The 11,730-nt window shown below is 45.3% G+C and overlaps 1 protein-coding gene across 1 annotated transcript; it reads left to right on the top strand.

The window, feature by feature from the left end:
* The first annotated feature begins 1,213 nt into the window (after positions 1 to 1,213).
* LOC149327907 (uncharacterized) lies at positions 1,214 to 10,845 on the top strand. Its single transcript, XM_089564996.1, has 5 exons — positions 1,214 to 1,290; positions 3,723 to 3,822; positions 5,773 to 5,893; positions 9,872 to 10,032; positions 10,737 to 10,845. Exons 1-5 carry the CDS (start codon positions 1,214 to 1,216, stop codon positions 10,770 to 10,772), a joined length of 495 nt encoding a protein of 164 aa, XP_089421122.1. The 3' UTR covers positions 10,773 to 10,845.
* Positions 10,846 to 11,730: the final 885 nt, after the last annotated feature.

The raw sequence follows: 11,730 nt of genomic DNA, 5'->3' as shown, positions 1-11,730 counted from the left end.
AAGCGGAACCAGTTGGCTTCCAGCTGGAACCAGTTACTCCCAGTTGAAACAAGTTACTCACACTTTATTCGCTTTATTTGGAGCCCTAAAGCTGCACTTCTGTGTATGCCGATGAGTAATTACGCCTCCTATATTTCAAATATAGTTCACTTTCGGGACTACCCAAGAGCACAATTACCGTAATGCAGAAGCTACAATGTTGTCAGTCTCGCGTAGTATGCAATTCTTCTAGCCGCAATGCCCAAGTTGATCTGTGTTGAATTTCTAAATCTTGGCTTAACTTCTGCCCTCCAGTCTGGTTGTCTTCCTTGGAAACCAATGTCTGGCTCAATCACTCCAACTCAAGGAGACTTTCCTGCCTTTGCACGGACATCGTCACGTCAGCGGATGCAACTCACTGCGGTGCATCTGCGGCCAGCCACAGGCGGCTGCGGTGCAGGAGGTGAGGTTAAGACGTTCCCTTTGATTCCTCCACACACTGCATGCTGACGCGAGTTCTGATACTGCTTTTGTAGGAGACACAAAAGTTATATGGATGGAATCATGCGCGTAAACTTCGTTCTCTGCGCACATTGCAGAGCACATATGCGTGCAAATAAAACTAGGCGCACACTCAAACCAAGTATCCCTTCTCCTAAAATGAGTGCTCATAGCGATGTGTTAGTCTCTTAAAGCAAGTATTCATTCCGGAACACCGACACATCCTCTGGAACTCGTTCACTATTGACAGTTAGACATTGCTTCAACATGGCTGCATTAAACATAATGCATTTAATTTCTTGTGCATGAATTTTGTTTGCTGCATCATACTAGCATGAAAATTGCTTGATGCTGTTTTATTCCATCAACTTTGAGGTACAAACAATGGTTTCATTAATGGCCCATCGTCGGTAATCAAAACAATAAACACAGGTTCAATCCCGACCGCGGCGGCTGAATTTCTACGAAGACGAAATTCTAGAGGCCCGTGCACTGTGCGAGGTCTGTGCACATTAAGGAGCCCCAGGTGGTCAAAATTTTTGGAGCCCTACACTATGGCCTCCATCAGAGCCTGAGTTAATTTGGGATGTTAAACCCCCATAAACCATTAACCATAATTTTTTTAAATACTGATTGTACTTTTCAGGTAGGCATTTCACAAAGCATGGATATGCCACAGGCTTCCGGGCGACAGCCGCCTTGCTTTCAACGCCGTCAGTGCTCTCTGGTCATCATGATATCCCTGAGCGATGCCCAGTCGACGAGGAGGTGCGGAGGCCACACCTCCTTACCGAGCCAATGGAGAGACCGGTATGTATGGCGTTCTGAAAATCGGCGATGCTTCGGCTATGCAACACGTGGCAAGAGTTTCAATATAATCAGTGGATAGTATCTCAAAATTTGGTGCACACAGGCTGTTAAACTTCATAGTAACACCGAGTCATTCGTGGAAGCATTTTTCTCCAACGCGTCTCTCTCTAGCGTTAGCAACATTCATCTGATCCATTTTTTTTTCTCAAGCAGACTTCAACCATCTTTGTTGTCCAAATCCATACATAAGTCTTAAAAAATGACCAAAGATATTTGGATGCCGTGCAGGAAATCTGCATTAAAGCGCGAACTTAACGGCTTGTTCCTCCCGACTGCCTGAACGTGTGTGTCGTAGCAGGTGTGTACCTAGCATGTAGAATTCGCCCACTAGGAATGCCTTAATGAAGCCCTCAAAGTCACCGCTGCCTTAGAACTGCTAACCTATCAACAGTCCATTAATATTGAAAGAGTTCAAATCATTCCCCAATAAACTTACAGCAATGTTAAAAAATCCAAATACATGTACTGTATCAATACGTTCTGCAGCGACACAATGGGCTGATCTCTTGTAATGTGGAAAAAGTAGAACACTGCTCTGTATCCTAATATGAAAAAAAAAATAAACTTTCCCCAGTGTTATCGCGCATGCAGGCAAAAAAATTGGGGAGCAAGAGCATTGCCGCATACCCTTAATTAACTTTTCGTGCTCCAGGGTAGTGAAAGTCGAGCCTGCTAGCACCTCTGCACCTGACTTAAATACCAGTTTGCACTCTTTTCTTTCTGTGCCCGAGAGACTGTGACGAAGTATTTTCATATAGTAATGTTGCTAAAAACGGCAAGTGGAAGTATTTCAACAAAATCCAGATTGTACGTGTGAAGCATGTGCTTAAATTCATCTGCCCTCTCTTAACACACGTCTACAATCTAATGCTTTCATCTGGTGTATTTCCTGAAAAATATGCAAGTAGCCCAAGTGGTGCCTATATTTAAACAAGGCGATAGAAGTAACCTTCATAACTACCGTCCTATTTCAATTTTACCTGTGTTCTCATAAGGCATGGAGATATCAATGCATACAAGGATGACAACATAACCACACCAAAATAAATATGCTACATGCATTTCAGCACGGCTTCAGGCCGCATCGGTCTGCTGAAAAAGCTCTTCTAACTCAAAAGAAATAATCATAGAATCTTTTATGAAGAAGACGTTTGTAATAGGTATATGGGTCTCCCAGCTAACTTGGACCAAAATTTATAAATAAACAGCGTTCTTCAGAACTGAAGTTCGTGGATATTTTTAGGGTTTATCTAAAGCTACAGTACTATTTTTTTCGCTCCTCCTATTGACTAATTAGTAGAGAAAAATAAATTAAGTTTTTAAATATAGGTTGAAACGTTCAGGCGTCAAGGGGAAAGTTGTGGAGCTCCATAAATATTATCCAACCCAGGCACTTCCAACGAGGTATGCTTAGCGTGGCCGTTTTTATTCGGAGAAAACGAAAACCCGCGAAGTTTAAAAAATACTACGTCACAGCGCGCTCCGTGCGCCCGAATGCGCCACGTTTACAGCGCTCTCATCCGTGCTTTGTAAAAAGCATCACTCGCTTCGCGCATTTCGTGCTGCGCAAGACAGAGCTTCGCATTGAGCTTGGTTTCAAGATAAGCGCCATTGGGCACGGGTGGCACTTGAAAGAAAGCGCGGCTACCGTTTTTGCGGTGATAACTGAGCTCTCACGTTAGGAGAATGCATGCGAAGCAACAATCTCATGAGTTCGAATTTGGGAGCAAGATCCCAACAAGGAAAGGCGCATATAACAAGCTTCATCATGTAAATCACGATGAGGCCGTAACGCTTAGGGGCGCTGCTAGTAGCGTCGCAAATTCCCGATAACGGCAGTTCTATTTCTTTTTCGTGAAAAATTTTTTTCGCGCCAAATTTTTTTTCGCTGGCCACATTTTTGCCGTGGTGTCTTCCAGTTCCTTGCTCTTTATCACGAGCCCTTTTCTTTTTCATTGCAAAGATTATAATGTGGTTATTTCGGCCTTCGTTCGCATCACAGAATTTGTGGATCTTGATAAGGGTTCGAAGTGATCATCGATAATTTTTTTGTTTCCCTCTCAGTTATTACCTATGTGTTTTGTTGTGTTGCGTTTAATGGCGCATAATGCTCCAAGCTCAAATTACCTATGTATGCGTGTGTAAGCAAAACAAGTAAGTATGGACATAATCGTTGGTTGTTTTGTTAGGGCATTGTCATGAGGTCAAGGTGAAAGCGCTCAGCGTTTTCGAAGAAAGGGCCTTGCTAGCCAATGTACATTTGTTCCTTCCTTCTGGAAGAATCCAAAGGTGTCTCGTGTGCAGCGCCGCCGTTAAGCTGGAACACACTCCGAGTTTTCCTGTGCTAAACTCATGCTTCTCTCAAACTGCAGGCACTTGTGCCAAGCTCTCCCGTCGAGTCCCACGCAACGAGTGGAGCAGGCAACCCGGGTTCCATCTAATTCCACCACAGCGGAGAAAGGGTGGAGTGAGGTCAGTCAGATGATACCAGTATCTTGCTACGCAGCTTATCATTTTCCCTGTTACTCAGGCGTCAGCCTTAGTTGCCCCATTGTGAGGAAAGCTGCCTTTTTGTGTGTGCTTGTTCGCGTGTGATAACACTCGATGACACACTTAAAAGAAGGCGGTTAAATTAATGATTGGTCACGCGAGGTTGCTCGGAAAGAGTTACCTAGATCGAACAAATTCCACGGGCGGCAGCACCTTCCATATCATTGCAGTGACGCTGCGCTTAACCGCTGCTGCACTGCGCGAGGAGGACTCTTAGGAATCTGTACTGTGCATATACGGGCATTAACCCATCAGCTATCACGTCATGCCCTTAAGGTGCAGCGCGGACCGCAGTACGGCGGCGACAGCGTTCACAGAGATTGCGCGCCACCAGGACGGCAGCGCGCCGCGGCGGCTGCGTAGAGCCATGCTGAGGTAGAATTGCCAGCTGCGTGGCATCGGGTTACATCACGCCGGAGAGCGCGCGGCGACCGCGTTCATAAAGTGACCGGGGGGGCTTGCGCCTTCTCACACTTAAGTAGGCTTAAATGTGTCTGTCGGGTTTTTATGGTTGTCTTTACCTTTACCAGCGCCCTGCTTCGAGATCTTCGTACTACGGCGTTACGTTATCGGAAATGGCGGCTGTCATTTATTGATTTTTTTAGGTTCTAGAAATAAAAGTTCAAATTTAGGCAAAAAATGTTATTTAATGTTTTAGACCGCAATATGCTCAAAGCAGAAGTGAGCACAGTATTAACAAAGAAAATTGTGATTGTGTAAGAAAAAGGCACAAAACGACAGAAATTAAAACAAATATGTCCTGGAAACAAGAACCTGGTTATTCAGTGAAAATTCTTTGAAAAAGAAAGGAAAAGCTATATTGTGGATAAACAAAGAACAAACAATGAGAGTGAATCTACGGAAGCAACAATGATTTTGCTGATGGCGAAGTTGTTCGCAAAGCTATTAAGTCCGAGACTGCAGAGAATAATATTGTCACGGAATGGAAGACGACCAAGTGGGCACTGGCGTGGCAAGGAGCGCTCGCGCCAGGGCCGCCGCCATTAAATCATTCCATCGCCATATGTCATGTAGTCCTGTCTTCATCGGCTTGTCATCTCGTAACAATATGTGTTTGAAGGAGGTGTTGGCCTGCAAAGGTGGTGGCGCCTTTTAGTTTATTAATAGTGATTGCTGAATATGGGGGTCACAAATAATGAAGCCTACAATTACATGAGTGAAAAAAATTATTTTGCGCTGAACTACTTTTGCGTTGCTCGATATCTGAATATGTTATTTTTATTTTTTACTGCCGAAGAGTAATGGTGGAGATGAAGATAAATAATGAACCGAACATTGTCTGAATTTCTTCGAGCAGCTTAGTGAGCGTTTTGGTCAACGAGTCCTAAAAATGAAAGCACACTTAGCCTAAGCATGATCTTACCCATCTGTTATATGCTAAAAGCTTGAAAGGCCGGACTATGTTTAAGCTTGCGAGTTACTGGGCCTGCTTTACGACGAGACAATGCACATACAAATAAATACAAAAACGGTATGATCAACTCAAAAGCTTTCGGATACTGTGTGGACACAATATTCTGGGGACAGTTTAATTTCCAGCTCGAAAGCGTGTGTCAGCCGCTGACGACACCGTGCCATATAGCGCTGCATCCAAATACGAGCACGTTATCTTAGTGTTCTTTTTCAAATGGCTGCGTCTGTGTGTGGAGTCTTCACGCTCCGCGCAGCTCTTCATATGCAGGAAGTCGCTACACTGAACAGGAGAGATGCGTGTTGTCGCTATGCTAACCATTGCAGCACCCCTCAAAGATGCACTTCTTCACCGGCTCTAGACTCCACTTCTTCCCGTACCCCGAGGCGTGACTTCATGAGCGCGCTTATCGACACTTTTGCTTTTGTGTGCCGTTACAGGTGCAGAAGAAGATCATAGCCCGAGTGCGGACACCCTCCCCCTCACATCGCCCCAGTGGGAGGTGTTGCAGTGCAGCCTGTGCGACGGAGCATCAGCCTTTCCGTGCTGCAGACCAGCAAGGTGAGCGGTGCTTCAAGTCCAGGCACGTCGTTCGCGACTTCGACTAGTCTTCACGTTAGAATAACTGGGACGAGCGCCGACCGTTGGGTTATCTTCACCGATTCAAAAGCATCTCTCCAGATCCTGGCCAACCTGCTGAAGAAAACAAATCACCAGCCAGTTTCCCTGGACATCAGATATCTACATCATTTAGCTATTCCCGCAGGCCACTGCATAACATTTCAGTGGGTACCTGCTCACTGTGGCATTCAGGCTAATGAAAGAGCAGATGAAGCGGCCCGTAAGGGCCATCAACATCGGAGATACATTAGAAGTTTTTTTACGAAATCTGATGCGTCCTAGGTGGCCAAAAGTTTTGCTTCCGAAGAAATGTATCGGCTTTGGAGTTTGCCGAGATATCAGTACCAATTTCTTCACTCAATCGACCCACATCTTAGATCAAGACTCTCACCCAGAATTCCTCGACATCTGGAAACACTTTATCATCGACTTCGTCTTAATGCTGCATATACAAACGGCTTACGATACCGTTTTAGACAAATGGACAGTCCGCACTGTGACAACTGTGCCGCGATATAAACTGTGGAGCATATCTTGTTTCAAGAAATGCTTCGGCGCGGCAGACAAGGACAAAACGTAGAATAACACCACAGAGCGCCAACTAACAACTGATTTTATTGGAACCCGCGTCAACGAATGCACTGCAAAGAATGTGGCTGTTTCCCGCTCTTCAGCGGTACAGTTATTTTAGGCCGCAGAAAAGACAAGCTTCAAAGAGAAATTCTTGAAGCAGCAGTCATCCTTCGTTCGGGGACAAACACATGCGTGAGCAATCCATCTGTGACGCTTCTCAAGAGAGAATTAGAATTCCTATCAGAATGATTAGATTTGTGGCATGACGACGTACGCGTGTGCCACACGTGCCATGGGTGCTGATCATTTTTTGCCTAATGATGATGAGCGCAAAGCATATATTCGTTGACGCGGGTTCCAATAAAATCAGTTGTTAGTTGGCGCTCTGTGGTGTTATTCTACGTTTTGTCCTTGTCTGCCGCGCCGAAGCATTTCTTGAAATATGTATGACCAACTGGCCTACAAAACAACCCTTCTCAGCATATGTTGCTTGAGTGCTCTGCATATGCTAACGAGCGTGCGTACTATGAACATTGCATGCAGAAGCTCTGCTCAGTGCCCCTTACAATAGACAAAGTTTTAGGTCCCTTAGCCTGCCTTAGGCAACAGAGACTTGCAATGACTTTTCTATTCACATATTTAAAAGACATTGGACATCTCGATAAGCTTTAAATTCACTTGCACGTCACCTTCATGCATCTTCATGCAGTGAACTTCGTCAGCCCATTTGACGGACTATGCACTCCATCACTCCATAGGTTACATCAATACTCGCCATTGCATCCTTAGTACCCATTTCATGGCCGCATTTTATCTTCGTTTTTTTTTTTACCTCTTCCACTCTGCTCTCCTTCTGTCTATCTCCCAAATTCCCCTCCCTACGCAGAGTAGCATGCCAGCGATTTTTAAACGCCGGCTAAATTCTCTGCTCTTCATTAAAGAGTCTCTCTCTCTCTCTCTCTCTCTCTCTCAATAGAGTTAAACCTGGATATAAGCACTGTTTTATTTACTACAAACGACGTTCTCTGCAAGTGGCATGTACGAACGAAGCAGTTTTACAGAAGGCGACTGAACAGTTCGTCCGACCACCAACTAAAAGGGCAAAGCGAGGGAGTATTTTCGTGCTAGTGGTGCCCAGGGCCCCAGCAACATAATATCGGCAGAAGATATGTTCCAGTGTGCTGCAGGTAATACCGCTGGGATTTTGCCGTGCCAACGCCGTTTGCGTTTTTGTTTACGCGCGCTGTGACATTAAATGTAACTCTAGAGACCCGCTGCTAGTAATCTGTGCTCCCACCAAAGGACGGAACTGCGAAAGCTCCACTGTTTAATATACGTAGGCGGCATGTGTACTGGTTTTATGCACTGACATTCGGCGTTAGTCAGCTGAAATTGAACCTGTAGAGAGAAAAAAATGCTGTATGTATTCTGTGAATCACACAGGGCCATTGCTCCTCCTTTGGGTCGTCCGTAAGGCACTGCATATCATTATTAGCAAAGGCGATACACTTTGCTTCTGCAGATTAGCGTATGTGAACCGCTTGCAAATTGCCTTCTTTTTTTTCTGACCTTGCGATCAGCTTCCTGAAAATCCATAGCATTGAAAATAAGTTTGGTGTCAAAAACTTGTGCAGTACATGAACAGCACATCCACATTCCAAAAGCTTTGATATGTCCTCTCTAGAGAATTGAACAGCACGGCGAAGGATGAAAGTAGAGCGATAACAAAGTAAGGACAAAAATGGAAATTCAGAGGAAGGATAGCATTGGAAGAGGGAAATGCAGAAGCATAATGTGGACGTGAATTAGAAGGGTAGAAGGGTGGCCAGGTGAGACGTCCCGCTCAGGTTGCGCCAGCCTTTGTTGCTTCTGAACGCATTTCCCGATATACGTTGTGCTTGGAATGAGCATCGAACGACCTGCGCATAAGGGACAGAGTTGGATGCAGCAGAAGGGAGGTACTCTCCATAAATTCTCAGTTTCAGCGCCACGCTTTGTAAAAAATGGCTCACTGCCTTGCTCAAGTGAGGCGATTACATGCACAAATATTGTGGGGCCATTAATGATCGCACATATTCGTGGCTAAACATGTTCGAATCAGTGTAAGATCTCCCACAAAATCACTTATCGCAACTCTACTCAGACAGAAACCGGCAGTCGAGCTCTTCACCTGACCTTAAGTGGGTGTCTGTGGCGGCCGTGCCTGGCCCAAGCAGCTTAGCTAATCGGCCATATTTTTAGAGTTCCACTCCTGAAGGCGAAGCTTAAGCGTCATTAATTAGCAGTTAATTAGTATTCAGTCATTAAAGCATATCGGCGAAGGCCGGTCCTAAAAAGACAAGAGGGACACCACCCATTTCCAATACAGGGCTAATTATCTGTGGTGCTTGGTCGGCGTTGCTGTTGGAGTTGGTCGGCTCCTCCTACTGTTTGCGGCTAATTTAAAAAAAAAGGCGGGAGCCGGGTGTTAATCCGATTCAATTACAGAAATCGGCTGCACAGGGCAATAAATCGAAGTTTTGTAAGAATTCTGGGAACGTGTAGATCGATTTCCCGAGGCAAAAAGACGAGTTCAGTTTCGTCTTCAGTGCACCTTTAAAGAACATAATTTTTGCAAACATTCATAAAAAAGAAACATTCACTTGAGACACCTGTTGTATATGCATGCATTCAAGCTGCCTTACACGAAAAGATGTATATAAGTGTTTCCAGACAGCGCATTATTCCCGGCGTTAGAGCTATAGGAACTGATCCTTTAACCATTTAACCAAGGCAACCTCCTCACAAGTGCCACTAATAGCAGCAGCTGACATCGTTGGGCAGTGGCGCATCGCTTAGCCACCGCACCACTGTGCCTGTAGTAGTAAGAAGACAACCAGTGACTTATGAATTTAAAGTAGAGGATGACCGATTCCGCATATATGAGAATTCACCCATTATCTGTATTTGAATAACCTCAATCCGTGTACAGTTAATCCGAACACCGGAGCTGAAGTGCTCGGCCACCTAATATGCACTTTCCTCAACTACGCAAATCGGCCGTGGTCTTTTGTCTGCATCTTTCCTGGCTTTAGCACTTTCTAGTCTGCCGTTCTTCCAGTGAGTTCTCTCGCTGCTCCCGCTGACGACCATTGCCTTTTCTATGTAAGGCAAATGCTTCCTTTCTAGAAAATAATCTTTAATACGTCATATCCACTTCTACGCCATGAGTGCGCATGAAGATGCACGGAAAGCCGCAAGCAGTGTTTCAGCTACCAGCGCCTGCATATAGTTTTAACTTTTGATTATTCCTTTAATCACCTTTTTTTAGCTACGCAATTTACATGGCTACATTTAACTGCGCAGGGAATTCACTTGCCACAGGCTGTCGGTCGGCCAAACGCGGGAAATGGCCACAGGCGCCCAGTGGCCAATGCCAGCGGTGCTCTCTGGTGCCCACGATGTCCAGTTGGCGGGTGGCGGTGGTCGAAAGACCGCAGTACGCGGCAGAGGTCAACGGTCAGCAGGTACGTAGGTCGCTCAAATATCACCGACGTTACGATGAAACATCGTGTGATAAATGCTGCGGCGTGCGCCAGGACGTTGGTAGCATCGGTTAATGTTTCCGGCGTACTTGCTGCCATTTGGTGGCCATTTAGTCGGCCCAAATTCTTCTGAAGACATGAGTGTGCGGAATGATTCGTCATTACTTATTTCTGAAAAGTGGCTCTTTTCAGTTTAATAGTCTTTTATATTAATTATATTCCCTTAAAGCTTCTAGCCATCTTTCAGGTCAGGTTAAGCGTCACGTCAAGTGAAAAATTGGTAGTGTATGGATAATAACTCTAAGCCAAATCTGCAGGAAAGGTGCAGTTAATGGTTTCCTACATGAGACGGTTTCTACGCGTGCACCATCTGTCATAATTGGGGTGTATCAGTGCGTTCCGCTAGCATAGCCAATGCATACGATTCCCGTCGTCTTCATCTGCATTAGCATGCTGCGCTCACTCTGTACTCAAGTACGTATCGCATGTTTAATCCAGGGCAACATTCCTGTGTTTTCTTTAGCAGGCGGGCACCGCCTTTTATTCTCTAATCTGTGCCGCTCTAGTTCTGAACACTGCGGGTGTGTTTAAAAAGTTGTCATGAGCAGTGTCTGAATGTTCTCTCAATGGCGTCACTGTATTCCTGAAGAAATACAGCTGACCTCCTACATCCCTTTCTCCGCAAGCTCCAGAATCCGCGGTTGCCGGGATGTCTCCCATAGCGCCATCATGTGCTCCGCCCGGTCAACGCATAGTCTGCTTGCAGTCACACCGAGGTCTACAATATATGTCTTGTGAGTACAGCGTTTGACACATGTTACACCGAGTGCCACCTCGCCATTTTAGAGATCTCGCTGAGAGCTTTAGTAGAGCACCTCTGCAGTGGAAAATGCAGGTTGGACGCCGAGTAGCAGCTGAGATTTGAAAAGACGGATCTCGAAGCAGTGATTGGCGGAATAACCTTAGACTTTTTACTTCGGGTTATCAAAATTTTGCTCACTGAAGCATCGTTCTTCTGCTAAAAGAACTAAATGTGACGAAAAGTCCGGGGAATTTTAAGCAGGTTTTCGAAATTTGGCGAAACAAAGTACGCTATGAACAATTTGAAAGCGCAGAATGGCTCATTACACAGTTGTCTACAGCATTCGGGAGCTCTTCCTTACGTACAGTAATCAACAAAAGTTTGTGGGACGTAGATTCACTGACTCACTAGCCAATCAGATGAGATTTTTCTAGCAGATAGAGCATGCATATGTGCTTGCGCTCCTGCTAATTTCAATGAACTGCTGTGCCTAGCAATGCCGTAATAATTTTTTCCGCGGAACGCGCGTGTCGCAAAGCTTTGCGCACAACTTTACCCCATGCCAGTTAATCAATGTAAACATTAGCAACCATGGCTGCCGCACAAATAGTATGTGTGCGCACTGAGCATGGTGTCAACTGCCAGTTGTCGGAGTCATCTGGTCGGCTGCATGTACACAAGTTGATTTGCTTTGTGGCACACGCACAGAGTAGGGAAGTTGATATGGCTGAAACTTGCCATTGTAAATTTAAAAGGACGGAAGCGGTTTCACAGCAAGAACAGCCTCTTGATGATTGTTTATGTTTTAATGGTGCAACGGCAGCAGTTTCGAAAGAGCGCCATTATTCAAGGTGTTCTAGTGCACTCTAGGTAGGGTC

This window comes from Amblyomma mixtum, chromosome 10 (assembly GCF_055824585.1).
Source record: "Amblyomma mixtum isolate Tamu chromosome 10, ASM5582458v1, whole genome shotgun sequence".
NCBI classification, from domain to species: domain Eukaryota; kingdom Metazoa; phylum Arthropoda; class Arachnida; order Ixodida; family Ixodidae; genus Amblyomma; species Amblyomma mixtum.
Note: the sequence above shows the minus strand (reverse complement) of the source record. Positions and strands in the feature narration are given on the sequence as shown.